Genomic DNA, 15,660 nt, shown 5'->3' with positions numbered 1-15,660 from the left:
TCTCCTTTTTTTTTTTTCCTTCCCCCCCCTTTTTTTTAACCTCATCAGCTTTTTTTGAAAAGAAAAAAAATTTGAGCGCTTTTTGAGTTGAAACACCCGCCCACATTTTAACGGCAGAGATTTAAGGAGGCGCGGCGGAGTTGCGGCTCGTCCGGGCAGGAAGGCCTGCAGCGCCGCGCACCCGCCCCTCGCCCGGCCCCGCCGCGCAGGCCCCGCCGCCGGCCCCGCCGCCGCAGCGCGGCGCCCCGTGTCGTTCCCCTCGCCCTGCAGCCCGGGCACGGCGCTGCCCAGCCATAACAGCCAGGGGCTTTTGGGACGAGCGCTGCTGAGGCCTAGAGGGGAAAGATGGGGGGGAATGAAAGGAAAAGGGAGGGTTCCGCGCCCGGAGCCGCCGCGCCCCTGCGGGAGGACCGGGGTGCGGGGGGGCTCCGGGGCTGGCAGAGCGGCCTCCTGCCGCGGCTCTGCCCGGCGCTTCTGCCCGGGCGGTCTCCACCTGCCCGCCGAGGGGGGCGAACCCGAGCCCGGACCCGGACCCGGACCCGGACCCGGTCCCAGCCCTGGTTCCGGTCCCGCCACCCTCACTCGACACCCCGGGGGGCAGCGGGTCCAGGGCCGGGGTCTACCCTGGCAGCGACGCGGGCTCCTGTCCCTAAGGACAAGGTCAAGGATGAAGGATCAATGTCAAGTTATCTTAACGGCGGAAGGCGACCATCCACGGCAGCACTCCCTGCTCTCCGCGCTTCTGGTGTTCTTGATTGATTTGAAAGTGCCATTTTGAGGGGGAAAAGCACCCACGCACCGAGAAGACGTGAGGGCTTCGCTTTTCCTCCCACAAGGGCGAAGAAGTGACGCTGGTACAGTACGGAGATTTCATTGCCATTATGACTAACAGCATTTAATGTCTCAAAACTGCTTTAATGGCCGGATTGCTTTAAATTTCAGGGACCCTCGGAAGGCTGAATTCTGCCAAGGCGAACTCTTGGAGAGGTAAGATGCAATGTCATGGCTCCCAGATAAGCTTACGTGACCTATCGGCTCGTCTGTTTTGTGCGTGGACGCTCCGAGAAAGTGAATTTGAATGTAAACACGCGTGAGGCAGCAGCGGGGGGGGTGGCGCTTTAGTGAGGGAACCTGCCTGGCAGAAACAGCAGCTCCTGCAGCGCTGCCGCGGGGGGACCTGCGCGGCACCCGGCCCGGCGGGACTGCCCGGGGCCTGACCCGCAGCCCCCGCCGCCCGAGATGGGACCAGTGTGACAGGGACCAGCCCGCAGCCCGGGGAGCTGAAGGAAGCCAGGGTGACTTCTGCGTCTGGCTCTCCTTACAGCTTCGGTTGCTTCGTGCTTCGCGACTACATTTTCCCACTCTGAGTCCCCCACCCACGCTTGTTTGTGAAAATGCGAATGTGACAAGTAATGAACCGCCTACACACGGAGCAGGGAAAGCGGCTGTGCTGAATTTAACAACTGACCCCCACTTACGCTCCCACTAAAGGGGAGGAAAAGCGTGTATTTTTAGGGGCCTTTTTGTGATAATTCTCGGCCAGAACTAATAGTGCTAACATTTTTGTGAACAAAAATATGAATTATAATTTCCCTCAAAGGTAACTCTAGACATGTATGTATATAAATAGCATCCATGTATTCAAATATAGTTGCTTTTCTGCATAAGGAAGGAATTTGTATGCAAAACCTAGAGTATTCAGTCAGGCGGCTTATAAGTGACTTATTTAATGGCTAAGCAGTGCTTAAAAATCCACAGGCTCTGGTGGTGCTACCTGTCGCTAACTTACTGCAAATTAGACCCGCAAGTCTTACAACAGTCTCCTATTGTTGTCTGGGTTTTTTTTGTTGTTGTTTGCAATTCCGAATAAGCCCCTATCTTCTGCTAATCACACCCCATAACAAAATAATTAAGTGTAGCAGGGATGCTGCAGGCCTCATGCAAGTAAAGCTGTCCGGCCAGAAAATGCCATCGAACCTCCTTCATGGTGAGGGTCTGACAAACATCTTTGCAGAAAGCAGCACGTTAATCCTGATAATTTCCTCTCAAGGATGATAAAGATGCTTGTAAAACAGAAAGTGTTGCCCCAGTCGGTCCCAAAATCGGCAGCAAAAGCACGGATACCGGGCCGAGCATTGCAAGGAGTGACATAAGCTGCTCCCTAAGTTGTCTGACACTCGTTGGAGGAAAAAAACCGCCTCGAGTGGCTGGGAGTGAGGGGTTGTGAGAAGCAGAATAGAAACTTTCGCTGTGACTTGGACGTGAACTTCCTGCACGTGCAGCTTTTCACCTTTTCTTCACGTTCTGGATCAAATCCTTCCTGTTTTGATCTAATATAGATACAACTATTTAAAATATGGCTGTAATAGACGCGAACGCCGTGTAACTAATCTTGACAACATACCTATAGCTCCAGTTTGTGCCAGGAATTAATTGGCTCTAGTCCAACTGCTAAAACTCGCTTTTCAGCCTTTATTGTAGTTACTCTCTAGTAATGTGTGGGTGGATTTGTTTGTAATTCAGCATAGTCTGTCCCTGCCATCGCACCACACCTCGTACCTGCTGCAGAACTGTCTGTAACAGCACACTTGAAAAAAACCCAAAAGGTAAGTGTGAGGGCAATTACTTTATCATCCCTCCGCTCGGGGCTGGGGAGCAGGGGTGGTTAAGCTAGCGTCAGCGGGCAACAAAAACCTCTTGGCAAACCCTGCCAACATAAACTGGAGCAAGAACGCGATAAAATATAATATTCAGCTTCTCTGACAACCCGACTTCGCATCGCAAGTGGCTTTTCGGTGTGACCTGAGCCCACCCGGAGACCCCGAACGACCCCGGCGCCCCCAGCAGCGACGGCCAGCGAGTTTTCACCGATGCCCCGCAGTATTTGCCTCGGGAACACGGACTCTCCGGAAGGTACAGTTTAACATTTCATACGTCCCCGTCCCCAGGCAGCGCTGTCTGTCTGTCTGTCTGTCCCCTCCGGGACACCCACCGCGGGGGGCCGTCGTGCTGTGCGAGCAGGGAGCACAGAGTCAGGAAAACTCCTGTAAACCCCTCATGGATGGAAGAGAAAACCAATAAAGAACTGTGTAACCTAATAAAAGGCAAAATAATGTGATTGAAAGATGTGGCTTTATTAGCTGTCACTAATAAGAAAGGTCCTTGATGTGGGTGTGACCTTGGTGGCTGCGGCACCCATGTGAAGAGCAGAAAAAACATGATGGGCTAATTAGCAAATTGGCGCTTGAAGGCGCGTTTGCGTTGGCTGTCAGTGCTGAGGGGCAGGTGAGCGGTAGCAGGCTGTAGGAGGCAGACTCGAAAAGCGTTAATTGCAGGCACATTTGCATTATGTAAAACACCCGGTTTATCGGTGGTACACGGTGCAACCGCCCCTCTCAGCGCCGGGTCCGGAGCGGGCGCCGCTGCGACCGCCGGTCTGAGCCCGAGAAAAGCGCTGCTGCTCACGGAGAAAGCCCGGGGGGGAAGAATCACGGCGTCCCCGCCGCACCGAGGGCCGGAGCAGCCCGGCCCCGCCCGCCGCGCTGCCCGGGCCGCGGACGGGACCCCGCTCCGCGGGAGGCCGCGCGCCCTTGGCTCCCCACCCGCCCCGCTCGGCGGACCAGCCGCAGTCGCGCCGGGCCCGGGAGCCGCCACCTGCCGCCGCCAAGGGGAAGGGCGGTTACCCCCGGGCGGCGCCGCGCCCGGACGAGCCGCGCGGGGCACCGGCGCTGTCCCGGCCGCGCGGAGGGGCCGCTCCCCCGCTCCGGGCCGGGCCGGGGCCGCCGCCGCTCCCGGCAGTCCCCGCGGGCCGCGCTCTCTCGGCCGCTCGCGCGCACCTCCCGCCGGGCGGCCGCGCGGGCTCCTGGCGCGCGCCCCTCCGGTCCGGCGGCGCCGGCGGCGAGTGGGGAGCCGGGGCGGCCCAGGGCGCGAGCGCCGCGCGCCGCCAGCAGGCCCCGCCCCCTTCCCCGGCCTCGCCAGCGCTTGACAGGAGCGCGGTCACGTGCCGGCCGCAAAGCGCCTCTTTGCGACCTCAATGACAGGCAAAATGTGCGACAGGCGCGGTGCGGGCCGGCAGGGAGCGGCGCCGCCTCCTCCTCCCCGGGCCAGCGGCTGAGGCAGCGCCGCCCGCTCCGCTCCGGCCCGGCCCGCTCCCCGCTCCGCTCCGCTCCTCCGCCGAGCCGCCAGGCGGGCAGCCGGGGCCGCCGCGGGAGCTGAGGGCAGCCCGGCGCCTCCATGAGCTCCTAGCGCCCACCCTGCCCCGTCCTCGCCGGCAGCAGCTCCAGGCGCGCGGGTCCGAGCAGCGCCGGCACACCGCTGGCTGCAATGGCGTCCAACATGGACCGGGAGATGATATTGGCTGATTTCCAGGTAAATTTCCAGCCGCCGCCGCACACAGCCGTGGCCTCTCGCTGCTTTTCTCTCCTCCTTGTCGCGGTGCCGCCCGCTCTTTGTGGGAAGGGCCGGGCGGGGGGAGCCCCGCTCGCCAAAGCCTCCGCTCTTCTTTCTTTTCCTTTCTTCTGGTCAGAAGTGGGGACCTGTGCCCTCCTCTCCCAAGGTGCGTGAGCAAAATGTTTTCTTTAACTTAGAGTTTCAGTTTTTAACTTTTAAAAAAAAGAAGCAAGCTCTTTCATCCACTTTGCTTGTTCCACCCTGTACAAGCGGCCAGGCCCGGGACAGCTGTGAGCCAGCTCGCTTGGAAGAGGCAGATGCCAGGGAGGATACGAAACTCATCACTCCTCATGATTTGTCACAGTGTGGGTAATGAATCACTTGCTGGTACTACTGATTAATGCTGAACAGAGGTGTTTCCATTGTAACATCGACACTGACTTCATGGTTGCCTCGGCTAATGACTGTTTTAATGACGGTAATACTCTTCCCCTCCTGTTCCAAACAACAACATATTTGTGTAGAAAGGAAGAATATACCTTTAAAAGTTGTTTGTTACCTTCCCTTCTCCCTACAAAAGGGTTGTAGTTTGATTTCAAACTCTTAAATCTTATTCCCGGCATAAAGTCTTTCTCTAAATAAAGCGGATGATTATTATGTGTTCAGGAGCTTGGTTAATCTCTTCATTATATTGCTTCTTAATATTGCTTGTTTTTGTATTGTTTTTCGAAGAACAAGTAAACAAACAAGTGGAAGATAGCTGCATTTGAAATAGTGGGGAGAGCCAAAAGCAGCTTAGAGGGGTGTCAGATTGTATTTGAATATATCTTTTTGATATTTACTTTTGAATCAGTCTTTTTTTGAAGCTTTGTCTGTTTGCAGTGCTGGTTACATGGATAGGCTCCTGGATATTGTTGGATCAAGTTGTAAAACTGCTGCCTGTGTGTACAACTTCTCAAAAGACTATTTATCAGCTGTTAGCTGTGTAACTCTTATTTAGCTTTAAAAAAGAGTCACTGGGTGTGTGTGTTTAACCAAAGTATTTCTTTGGCATTACAGGTAGGGAGACTGTAGTGTACATTGTGTAATTCCTCTTTTGCAAAAGGTGTCTCATATCTCACTGACGTAACATGTGGAGTTCCCAATTGATAACAGGGGAGTATTTTCCCTTTCTGTAACTGAGCATCTTACACTCATATTTATTAAAATGTTTAACAAATGTTTCTATAATGATCCTTTATTTGTTGTGCTTGGAGATACTTTTGTGTGTGTAAGGAGTGACATTTCAGTCCTAAGGCTGCAGTTTCAGAAAGGCTTTTTCCAGTAACAGTACACTCTGTAAAAGGAAGCTGGGACCTCAATTCTGCACTCTTGCTGCTGGAGGCAGACTCTAATGGAACTCATCATTATTAGCTGAAACAGGTTTACATTCAGGAATCCCAGACCATGGTTAAGTTAGTGGCTGGTGAATGTAATTTTAAATCTGTGTCCACCTTCTGACTTTTTAGTGTCAATGCTATATTGCAGTTTGGCAGTATTTCTCTGCTTGGGTTTTGTAACCAATTAATAAAGGTATAAAAGCAACTGCCGTGTTTGTACCATGAAGACAAGTAAGCATTGCAAACTTGCAGATGGGTGGCGGGGTCACAGAGACCAGTTGTAGATCAAGGATGACATAATGTCTCTGAACCTAGGAGCCAGGACATATTTTATCATACACCACCACTTACTTAAAAAAACCTTGAACTTTATCCTCTTGTATTTCAGCAAAGAACTTTGTTTTTCTGTTTCATCCTTTTTTCTTTTTAAGCATCCACCTGACTCTGAAACACTTATCTGTCAATTGTCATGCTGTTAAAGCTTCAGATTAGTAAAGGACAGTGTCACTCATTATTAGGCCTGGTGTCTTTGGGCTGTTACAAAATGGTAAAGGATTTTGGGTATTTTAAATGCTTAATGGAATTTACAGCTCATTCATTAAGGCTTCAAAATGGAAAATAAAACATTATGTGCAAAGTAATTCTACATGATTTTCCCTGATATATTTTCTGTACCTTTTAATTAATAAATATGTTTCTCAGAGTTCTGCTGCCATCTTCTATGTTTGTGTGAGGCATCCTGTTGAAGAACGTTGTGTGCACTGGATATTCTGAAAGCAGTTCTTTGTGCTTTTGTTCAGCGAATTTTTGCTGATTTACATTGGGAGGGAGGCTTCCATCACCATTTCAGTCTTGCCTTTTCCAAGTTACTTTTAAGAGGGATAGAGTAGTGGTCTTTGAACTTTTAAAACTTGAAAGTGTTTTCCCTCCTTATTAAAAAAAAAAAAATCAGTGAAGTCATAATTATAGTGAAGTTTGATGCTTTTGTGAAGCTTCCATGGACTTATTTGATAATGGAATTTTAGAATGATTGGAGTTGGAAGGGACCTTAAAGATCATCTCATTCCAAGCCCACTTCTAACACCTTCCACTAGGCCAGGTCGCTCAGCGCCCCGTCCAGGCGGCCGTGACCAGTCCGGGGCTGGGGCGTCCACAGCTGCTCCGGGCAGCCGTTCCAGACCTCACCGCTTCAAAGCCAGTAGGGATTCTAACACCGATTCCAACTCGAACGGGACCTCGTATTGCATTTGGTTTTTCCTTTTAGCTCTAATTGTTGTAACAGGCTATTCTGCATTCTGAGGTACTAAAAAGAAAATATTTTGTAAGTATACATACAAACATTGAATAGTTTATAAAATATTTTAACTATAGAGTAAAACAAAGTAAGCCATCTATCAAAATACTTTTTCTTAAAGTTTCAAAACAATTTAAGCCTGTTCTGTGTGATTTATTATGATTTTCTTTCCCTCTCATTTTCAAACGAGGTTACTGTATGCTGCAGAGGAGTACAAAGTACGTATTCACGCGTGTGGGCTGCATAAGCAACCTGTCTAACTTTTCCTTCTTCGGTCCTCACTCAGGAAGGATTATGCGGAAGGTTGGTTTTGTACGTGAGTCGTCTGACTGTTTGCAGGGAAGTAGCTGAAGTAGTGGAGTTAAGTGCACAAACAAGTTTTAGCTGTTTTACTAATTGCAATTACAGAATTTCTCCACAAAGTGTCATTGGCATATAGGAAAAACTCCACAGGTAAAAGCCCAACAGCTTGTGTTTGTAGCATAATTTCTTTAAAAAGGTATCTACATGTGAGATAAGAGTGATGCTGTAACATACCTCAGATACTGGGGGAAATAAGGGCTTATAATTTCTACCAATCTTTGTTAACACCTCTGTTCTTCTTTTGTTCTCGTGTTTAACTGCAAGATGTTCTTCCATCCCCAGAGGGATACTCACATGATACAAATATACTCATGGTCTATGCGGTTCGGGGTTTGAAGAGAATTGCTCTCACAGTGTATTGATCCACTTTTCGTTGTAAAGAAAATAGATGTATTTTTAAAAAAATTAAATTGAAAACTTTATTTACACTGAAGTCGGTCAAATTGGCACAGTTAAACTGTCCAGAAATGAAACTGAGTCTTTGAGTATTGACAGAAGTGTCAGACATTGATGTTTTTGTATCCTAGCACCTTTACTCTTGGTTTTGCAGCTTCACTTAGGATGTGGACTAAAATTAGCACTGATATCTTTTTGTCATTGTAGGTTATGTCCACCTCTAGGACTACTTTATTCATGCGCTGATTGTCCTCACGGCAGTTCTAGAGTGGGCCTAGGGCCTGGATTATTGCGGGAGTCACCAGCTCCTGGGTGACCACATATTACAAGAATATCTGGCACGTGGATGCTCAGAAGGGAATTTTTCATGGAAATCACATTTTCCATTGATTGAGATTCAGTCTGGGTGGGAAGACTGGAGTGGAATGGCAAAACTCCAAGTCCTTGCTTTTATCGAAACAACAGATAGCTAGTATTTTTCTTCTCCCTTCTGCCTTTCACCTGTGTTCATTGTGAAACAAAGTTGTGTGGATTTTTTCGTTTTATTTTAACTGAGTAACAGACTGCTTTGGTATGATTCACACATGTATATCAAAACATGTTTTTTCGAACTTCACTTTTGTGCCAATCTTTTCCTTAAAAACAGAGGTTTTTGGGAGGAGCAAGGGGGAATTGGGAAGGAAGAACCTCCTTACCATCAGTTACAGAAAGGTGAGAAAGCATGCTAGATAATCGTGTTTCAAGTTATAACATTGACCATGACATTGATACATCAACTTATTAGTTCTTAATTTTTTTTTGAGATTTAACCATAGTTAAAACTATTAGTTTCCTTCTGGAATGGGGATAATTAAAGAAACAGTGCTATTAAATAGCTGACAAGATATATTTTCATTTATTTTTATTGGCAGTTATAAAAAACATCTGTCTGCTTCAGCCCTGTACAAGTTTATCTCTGTTATGCACACTGTTTTCACTATCTAACAGTCCATGTGCAGAATTTACATGTGTATTAATTTGGGGGGGGATGCCCAGGGAGTTTTGCTTTCTTCTGTGTGTGCTGGCATGCTGGCTCAGGTTTTCTGTAACTGTGAAGTTATTGCCAGTATGAAGATCTGGCGAGTACAAAAGGTAGGCAGATAGAGAAGCGGCTTCGAGTCAGTACTCTTGATTATTGGCCTGGACTGTGATTTACGCTGGGGGCTGGGAAGAGCCTTTCAACCAGTGTCTGTAAGGGTAAACCATCCACTAAGGAGCTTTGAACAAATAGCAAAGTTGAGAGGTTCTCCTGCCCCTCTGCTCTGCCCTGGGGAGACCACACCTGGAATCTTGTGTCCAGTTGTGGCCCCTCAGTTCCAGCAGGACAGGGAACTGCTGCAGAGAGTCCAGCGCAGCCACCAAGATGCTGGAGGGAGTGGAGCATCTCCCGTGTGAGGAAAGGCTGAGGGAGCTGGGGCTCTGGAGCTGGACAAGAGGACACTGAGGGGGGACTCATTCCTGGGGATCAATATGGAAAGGGGCAGTGTCAGGAGGATGGAGCCAGGCTCTGCTGGTGACAACCAGTGACAGGACAAGGGGCAATGGGTGCAAACTGGAACACAGGAGGTTTCACTTAAATATGAGAAGAAACTTGTTGGGGGTGAGGGTGTCAGAGCCTGGCCCAGGCTGCCCAGGGGGTTGTGGAGTCTCCTTCTGTGCAGACATTCCAACCCGCCTGGACACCTTCCTGTGTAACCTCATCTGAGTGTTGCTGCTCCATGAGGGGATTGCACTGGATGAGCTTTCCAGAGCCCTTCAACCCCTGACATTCTGGAATTCTGGGATATCCTTAACATTGATTTTTTTTTTTTTTTTTTTTTTTTTTTTTTTAATATTTTCTTAGTCATTAAGGCATTGGAGCAGAAAGGGCTGTTCTTGATTCCTTTGCAGACTTTCTGTCAAGTGTTCGGCAATTCACTTGGAACAAGGTCCTCATCAAAACATGGGTGCTGAAGAGACTTCCAATCCAAGTTTAAGTCTTTGGAAAGTGTCCTTCAACTAATGTTTGGAGTTCCTGGAGTCCTACATTTCTGTCAGTCCCACTAGCAACCTGAACATCAGGTTTTGTATGTGTTCATATTGGTCTGAGTTTAAAACCTCAGTCTTGCTCCCACCAGACAGTTCTTTCGCATGGCCTCTCCGTCGCGTGTAACGCGGTGGGCGCTCCCCGGGCACGTCAGCTGGCCGGAGCTCTGCAGCTCTCTCCGTAGTAGCTTGAAGGAAATCCAGCGTTCTGCAGATCAGAAATCGGGGTTTGGATGAGACAGGCTTGTTTTTTCATCCCCTCACCTTTAGGTATCTTTAGGTAAAAGCAGACTCTGCTGAGTTCTGACAGGTGCCAAGATGCTAAGTGCTGCTTCACGTAACCTTTTTCATGGATATAGGTTACTATATCCTTAGATAAATTTGAAATGGTTAACAAAGTTGATTTTCAGTGTAAAAAGGAGGACTCTAGGGCACTGTAGGATGTCGAAGCTCATAGCTATGTGGCCTCTGAATTGACATTTTGACTAGAATTCCTTTTGATCCTTGTTGCTTTGTATCATGTCATAATTTCGTGCATTACACAGTCAGTAACAGCACTGGGACTGGTAGGTGCACCTCTTCGTTTGCAGCGCAATTGGTTATGTTTGCCGTAAATGGCCTTAGGGTCAAGAGACACGATAAAAGCATACGGCATGCTTAGGGTGTTTTAATTGGCTTTTTTGGATTGTCATTGTCTGCTACCAAGACCATTGCTTCTATTAATTTGGTTTTGTGTGTGTCTGAAGAATCAACAGTTGACTTCTTTTTGGATACTTTTAGACTCAGCTGTAATCCCAAAGCTCACGTTATCAGACTGAAGCTCATGTTCATCAGAACCAAGCTCGTTTGATTTACTAGTCACCTTTCTGGCCTTTAAACAGAAGGTGAAGCGGATGCCAGAGTCACGAATAAGAAATTGAAGTAAGAGTGATGTCCGTTTAGAAACATAACTTTGATATTTCTACTGATAGCTGTCCATGGAAACACCAACTGATTTCTCCTATATAAGGACAGATAGTTAATTAGAAACGCTATCTGACATATATAGAGAAGAAAGAGGATACTATGATATGTATGCATTACAGTCCTGCTGTAAGAACTTAAATAATTTACCACTGGAGCAGCAATTCATCTTTAGAAAGAGGTTGCTGCTGTTCTTCTCATTCAATTAGCTTGAAAGGACTCTTCACATCATAGTAATCATGTTGCCATTTCCATCAGCCTGTTCATATGGGTATTTGGGTTAGTAGGTCACTGAAACAGATTGAGAGGTGGTAGCTACGGGATCCTTTTTCAAATGCCATGACAACCAACACTAATGCTGATATTGAAATTCTTAATGATACGTACTTTCAGAGGCTAGGAACACACTTTCTTCAAAAGGTGATGTGAAAGGTACGTGGCACATTGAAAATAAAATGTAGGTAGTATTTCTTGGTAAGCAAGAATCATTTACAGCAAACACACTTGAGTTCATATTTTTGTGTGGAAGGAGGTGTAGGAAGGGAGAGGGTGAGGATTTGAGTGAATTGTTATATGTCTTACGGGGTCCTGAGAACCTCCCATCTTAACAACATTGCGTTGGTGCTGCCAAGTCTGAAAGGGTAGAACTTCCCCTCTGTTCGGGCAGTTCTCATGGTTCAGTCACCATTGCAAGCCTTGGTTTCTTGCATTTCCCCACTAGCAGCAAGGCTTAACAGCTTATTAAAGACATCTTTAACAGCATTTAATGTTTTTCTAGTTGGTGGATACGTTTGTGCGTTTGTGGGGCAGCCATTAGGTGAGTCCTTTCTTCGAAGTGCTGTGAGAACTAGAATAAAGCGACTAGGGAGGTTCCGAAGGTTTTACTCGTTCCTCATAATTTGGATGAAAGGAAACGACATGCTTACTGGCTGGATTGATACGTACTAATTAAGCCAGTTTTTCAGAGCTGACTAGGTAATGTGCAATTGTAATAGCAACCTACTCAAAGAGGAAATCAAAGCCCTAATGTGTGCATTACATGATGTTTGGTCCTTCAAAGCAGTCATCTACTGCTCCTCTGTGTCTAACTGGTTGAGCAGGTCTTTGTTCTGCAGGAGTAGTTATGCTTTCAAAAGATAATTAATTAAAGCTGAAGTTCTTAAGAGAGGTTTTGAAACTAGAACAGAGTACGTTAGCCCTTGAGTTATTTTATATAGGTTTCATATTTTACCAATTGCAGGAAACGATTTGTGAAGACAAGAACTCTGAGTCACTTCTAGTTTTTGGTGTTAAAGGTCAGACTGTTTGTGTGAGCGAATGCCAAAGGTGCCGCGTCAGCTCAGAGCGGAGCCCCAGCTGGCCTGGTGTCTCACCTGCGGCCGTGCCGCTCCTCAGCACGCGGCTGGAAGAGGCAGGATCTCAATGGGTTTGTCTCGTCCTGGTTTCTGGAAGTCAGCAGTTTAGGAGCTTGATGGCGGGGTTTGCTGTAGGACTTTTAGAAATAAGACTAACTCAAGCTGACACAGTTGGAGTTCTTGTAGTTGTGTGATACGTGAGCTTCCTCTATGGAAACTTTTCCTCCGTGTGTCATGTACATACTAATTCTGTTCTGTAAACTTCATTGGAATTTCTGCTATTTCTTATGGTACAGAAGTCAAATTTGTCTGAACTGTAGAAATCTTAATGATTTCTGGTTTGCACTCCAACAAAATTCACAAAAAACTAAGGGCAGCAGTGTGGGAGTGTGAGCTTGCTGTAACCTTTAGTTAAGGCTGATTTAAAGAGCAGTTGGGGGGTGGGAATAAATAAGTAAATATATGTGTGTATATGTATCAAATCATATTTGAGGACTTGTCCTGTATGTCTCTGCTGACAGGTAGGATGAGAGTTCTCTGGAGAGAGCAGCTTTGTGATAAGACGGTCTCGGCTCCTCGGGAGCGACTGTGGGTGCACACAATTCATTTCGCTTTTGTGACGTGGCCTCGCTTGAAGAATTCCGTAGCGTCTTGTTCCTTTGGTCCCGCTGGCTCGCTGGCGGGCTTCCTGTTCTGATGCTTTTAAAAGCTTATGGAACTTTTATGTCGAGACACTTTTTTACAGCCCTTGTTGTCCCACATTATGGTATGACCTGTGCTTTTTCGGGATTTGAGTGTTCTCTCTGTATTCTGGATACTGTTTCCAGGTTTTGAAGAGTATGTCGGTTCCTTGTGGTCCCGTTTTTACCAACAAATATAAGCGTTTGTGGAATGTTAAGTAACGTATTTTTTGCATAAATTAGTACTCATCCTTTGTGTACTTATCAAGAAAGTGGCTTTTATTTATTCCTAAGCTATTTTTAAGATTCTACTGCTTTTGAGGCAATGAGGAGATGGCTGCAAATATCCGGTAAGCAGAAGTGTTTGTCTGACCACTGCAGTTCTTTTCTGTTTTCCAACATTTTTCTTCTTATGTGATAATGTATAAGATACTGTAAGAGCAAAATGACCGTGATTCAGGAAATCTTGGGATTTTTACCTTCACTGAGATCTTTTAATCATTAAAGCATTAAACAAACACAGACACTTTGGGATAATCCTAACCAAACTTTCTGTAGTTGTTGGGCAAAGGCCGTCTTCAGGCCTCAGGAAAGACAAGCAGGTTTAGTAGTCCACAGTACTAATTCACAGGCACTGACTTTTGGTTTGGTTTGGTTTCCAGTTGTTTGAGCAGTGCTCTTTATGTGTAGTGCGTGTGGCTTGGGAGGCTGGAGTTCCTGTCTTGGCCCAGCTCCTGGGCTTCCCAGGGACTCCTCTGGGGATTCTGGCGGCCGCATTTGCTCCAGTCTCGAGGGTGTCCACGGTGTGCTGGAGAGCACTTGCAGGTGCTTAGTGTGGAGCCACGTTAGCCGATGCTGCTGAGAAGTGGGGGACCTTCATGCGGGCCGTCGAGACTCTGTACCCTGCTTGCTCTGTTCAGAAGGTTTGCCGTCGTCTTGGAGCGTGAGCAAAGTTCACTCTTGTCTGCCTGGCAACTAATAGGTAGAAATGTCTTCCGTGACTTTCAGATATATCACTTTCTTTTTTTTACCTCCCATTCCTTCTGCAGAAAGGGACTAATTCTCCCTTACTTTAGATTTTTGCTTAAGGTGGTGCTCAAATAGTAGAACAATGAAGCCTGTAAGTAGTTGGAGGTGGGAGCTGAAATGTGTTGGGCAAAACTTCAGCCTGGCATATTTGCCAAAGCCCTTTCTTGGTTTCTGATATTGGTAAGTGTATTAGTTTGTTTGCTTGATTTTGTTTGTGTGTTGGGGTTTGTTTTGTTTTTGTAAAGCAAACAGCTGGTGAATTTGCTTGATTTTTACCAGATGGTCTTCTGAGTTATTTAGAAACAGAGAAGCATTCTCATCTCTTCATTTAGGTGCTTGCAGCAGGTGACCTTTCAGTTTGTGTCTCAGTCGATATGCCTGGATGTTTCTTTTGAATGTTTGTCTGAAACAGAAGTAAAAGTTAATTTAATAACCATGGATGACTCATAACGAGAGCAGCCTCGGTACACGGGCAGGCTTGTTGCAGGGTTGGCTGGATGGAGGTGCCAGCATGTGTGCAGCTGGTGTTGCGGTCCCTGCAGGTGGCGCTGGGGCCGGGGGCAGCGGAGGCACCGACAGATCTTGCCTCTAAGTGTCCGAATGTCCTGAATCCCTTGGTAGCCCAGAGGGGAGTTACACACCATTCCTAAATCTGATGTTATGGTACTAAAGCCTTTATTTGCTTGGGTGAACATATTGGTTTAGCTGTCCCTGTTTTGAGGGCACAGGTGTTATGCTTTGTTTCAGTTGCTTTGAGTAATTACCATTGCAACAGTGTATGTGTGAATTTTCAAGAAAATTTTCTCGCTTACTAATATGTCATAGGTGAGTTAGTGTCCTAAAGCTTTCTGGGTCTGAGTAGACCTCTTGTGGATACAATCTGGAGCTGGTTTTGGATCTTTATGTGATAGACATTTAATTATTGTCTTTGATTTCTGAGCCATTCCCCTTGTGAAGAATGGGAAAAGGAAGCGAGGTGCTGTGTTTCACTGTAGAAATGGGACACTCAGGGTTGGGTGGTTTTTATTAGGGATGCCTAGAAAGGGAATGGTGCATTCTTCCAGCAGGAGCTGTGGCCATCAGCGGCTGCAGCAGGACTGCAGGACGCTGGGAGGCCGCTCTCGGCCGGGTGCGGGTGGGAGCGCTGCGTGCAGCCCCGCTCCGTCCGCAGCCGCGTGCGCGGGGGGAGGAGGCTGCAGCGCGTGGTGGGGCCGGTGGGGCTGGGAGCCGGGTCCTGCGGCTCGGAAGAGGAGGTTGAGGGTGTCTGGCTGCTGTCCGAGCTGCGGAGTGTGATAGCAGACAATGCAGAATCAAATTTCTCTTGGAGGTGCACAGTCCCAGGATGAGAGGCAGTGGATACAGGTTACAGCAAGGGATCCTGTAACTAAATATAGGGGAAAAAGATGCCAGTGAAGGTGGTGAAGCACTGGAACAAGCTACCCAGAGAGGCTGTGGAGTGTCTTGGGAATCTGCAAAACCTGATGGGACGTGTTGTCTGTGACCCAATCTGTCTGGCTGTGAGCTGAATAAACCAGCAAACTACATTTTGGTTATATTGCAGGGGAAGTATGCAAGGAGATAAGTAATGTCCTTTGATATATCTCATACGCTACTGAGAACAGCTCCGAGTTACTCTGATTCTGGAGAATTCAGGCATCTTTCTGAGCAGGTTAGTGGCCCGTACGTAAAGAGTTTTCTGTGCCCCTTGTCTCTTTTTGAAGAGTAGGTTAACAAAGGGAGCGTGAATT

General features: G+C 47.5%; 1 protein-coding gene and 1 long non-coding RNA gene across 2 annotated transcripts in view; both read left to right on the top strand.

The window, feature by feature from the left end:
* The first annotated feature begins 149 nt into the window (after positions 1 to 149).
* LOC308043027 lies at positions 150 to 3,899 on the top strand. Its single transcript, XR_013922438.1, has 4 exons — positions 150 to 854; positions 943 to 987; positions 2,524 to 2,606; positions 2,755 to 3,899. It is a non-coding gene; the product is annotated as an uncharacterized lncRNA (long non-coding RNA).
* Positions 3,900 to 4,040: 141 nt separating this feature from the next.
* The window catches only part of FAF1 (Fas associated factor 1), a 150,930-nt gene continuing 139,310 nt past the window's right edge, over positions 4,041 to 15,660 (top strand). Inside the window, exon 1 of the mRNA XM_080348363.1 lies at positions 4,041 to 4,368. Within this exon, the coding sequence (XP_080204489.1) occupies positions 4,324 to 4,368 (45 nt within the window). The 5' untranslated portion in view covers positions 4,041 to 4,323. The remainder of the gene's footprint in view (positions 4,369 to 15,660) is intronic.

Source organism: Nesoenas mayeri (assembly GCF_963082525.1).
Source record: "Nesoenas mayeri genome assembly, chromosome: 8".
In the NCBI taxonomy this organism is placed as follows: Eukaryota; Metazoa; Chordata; class Aves; order Columbiformes; family Columbidae; genus Nesoenas; species Nesoenas mayeri.
Note: the sequence above shows the minus strand (reverse complement) of the source record. Positions and strands in the feature narration are given on the sequence as shown.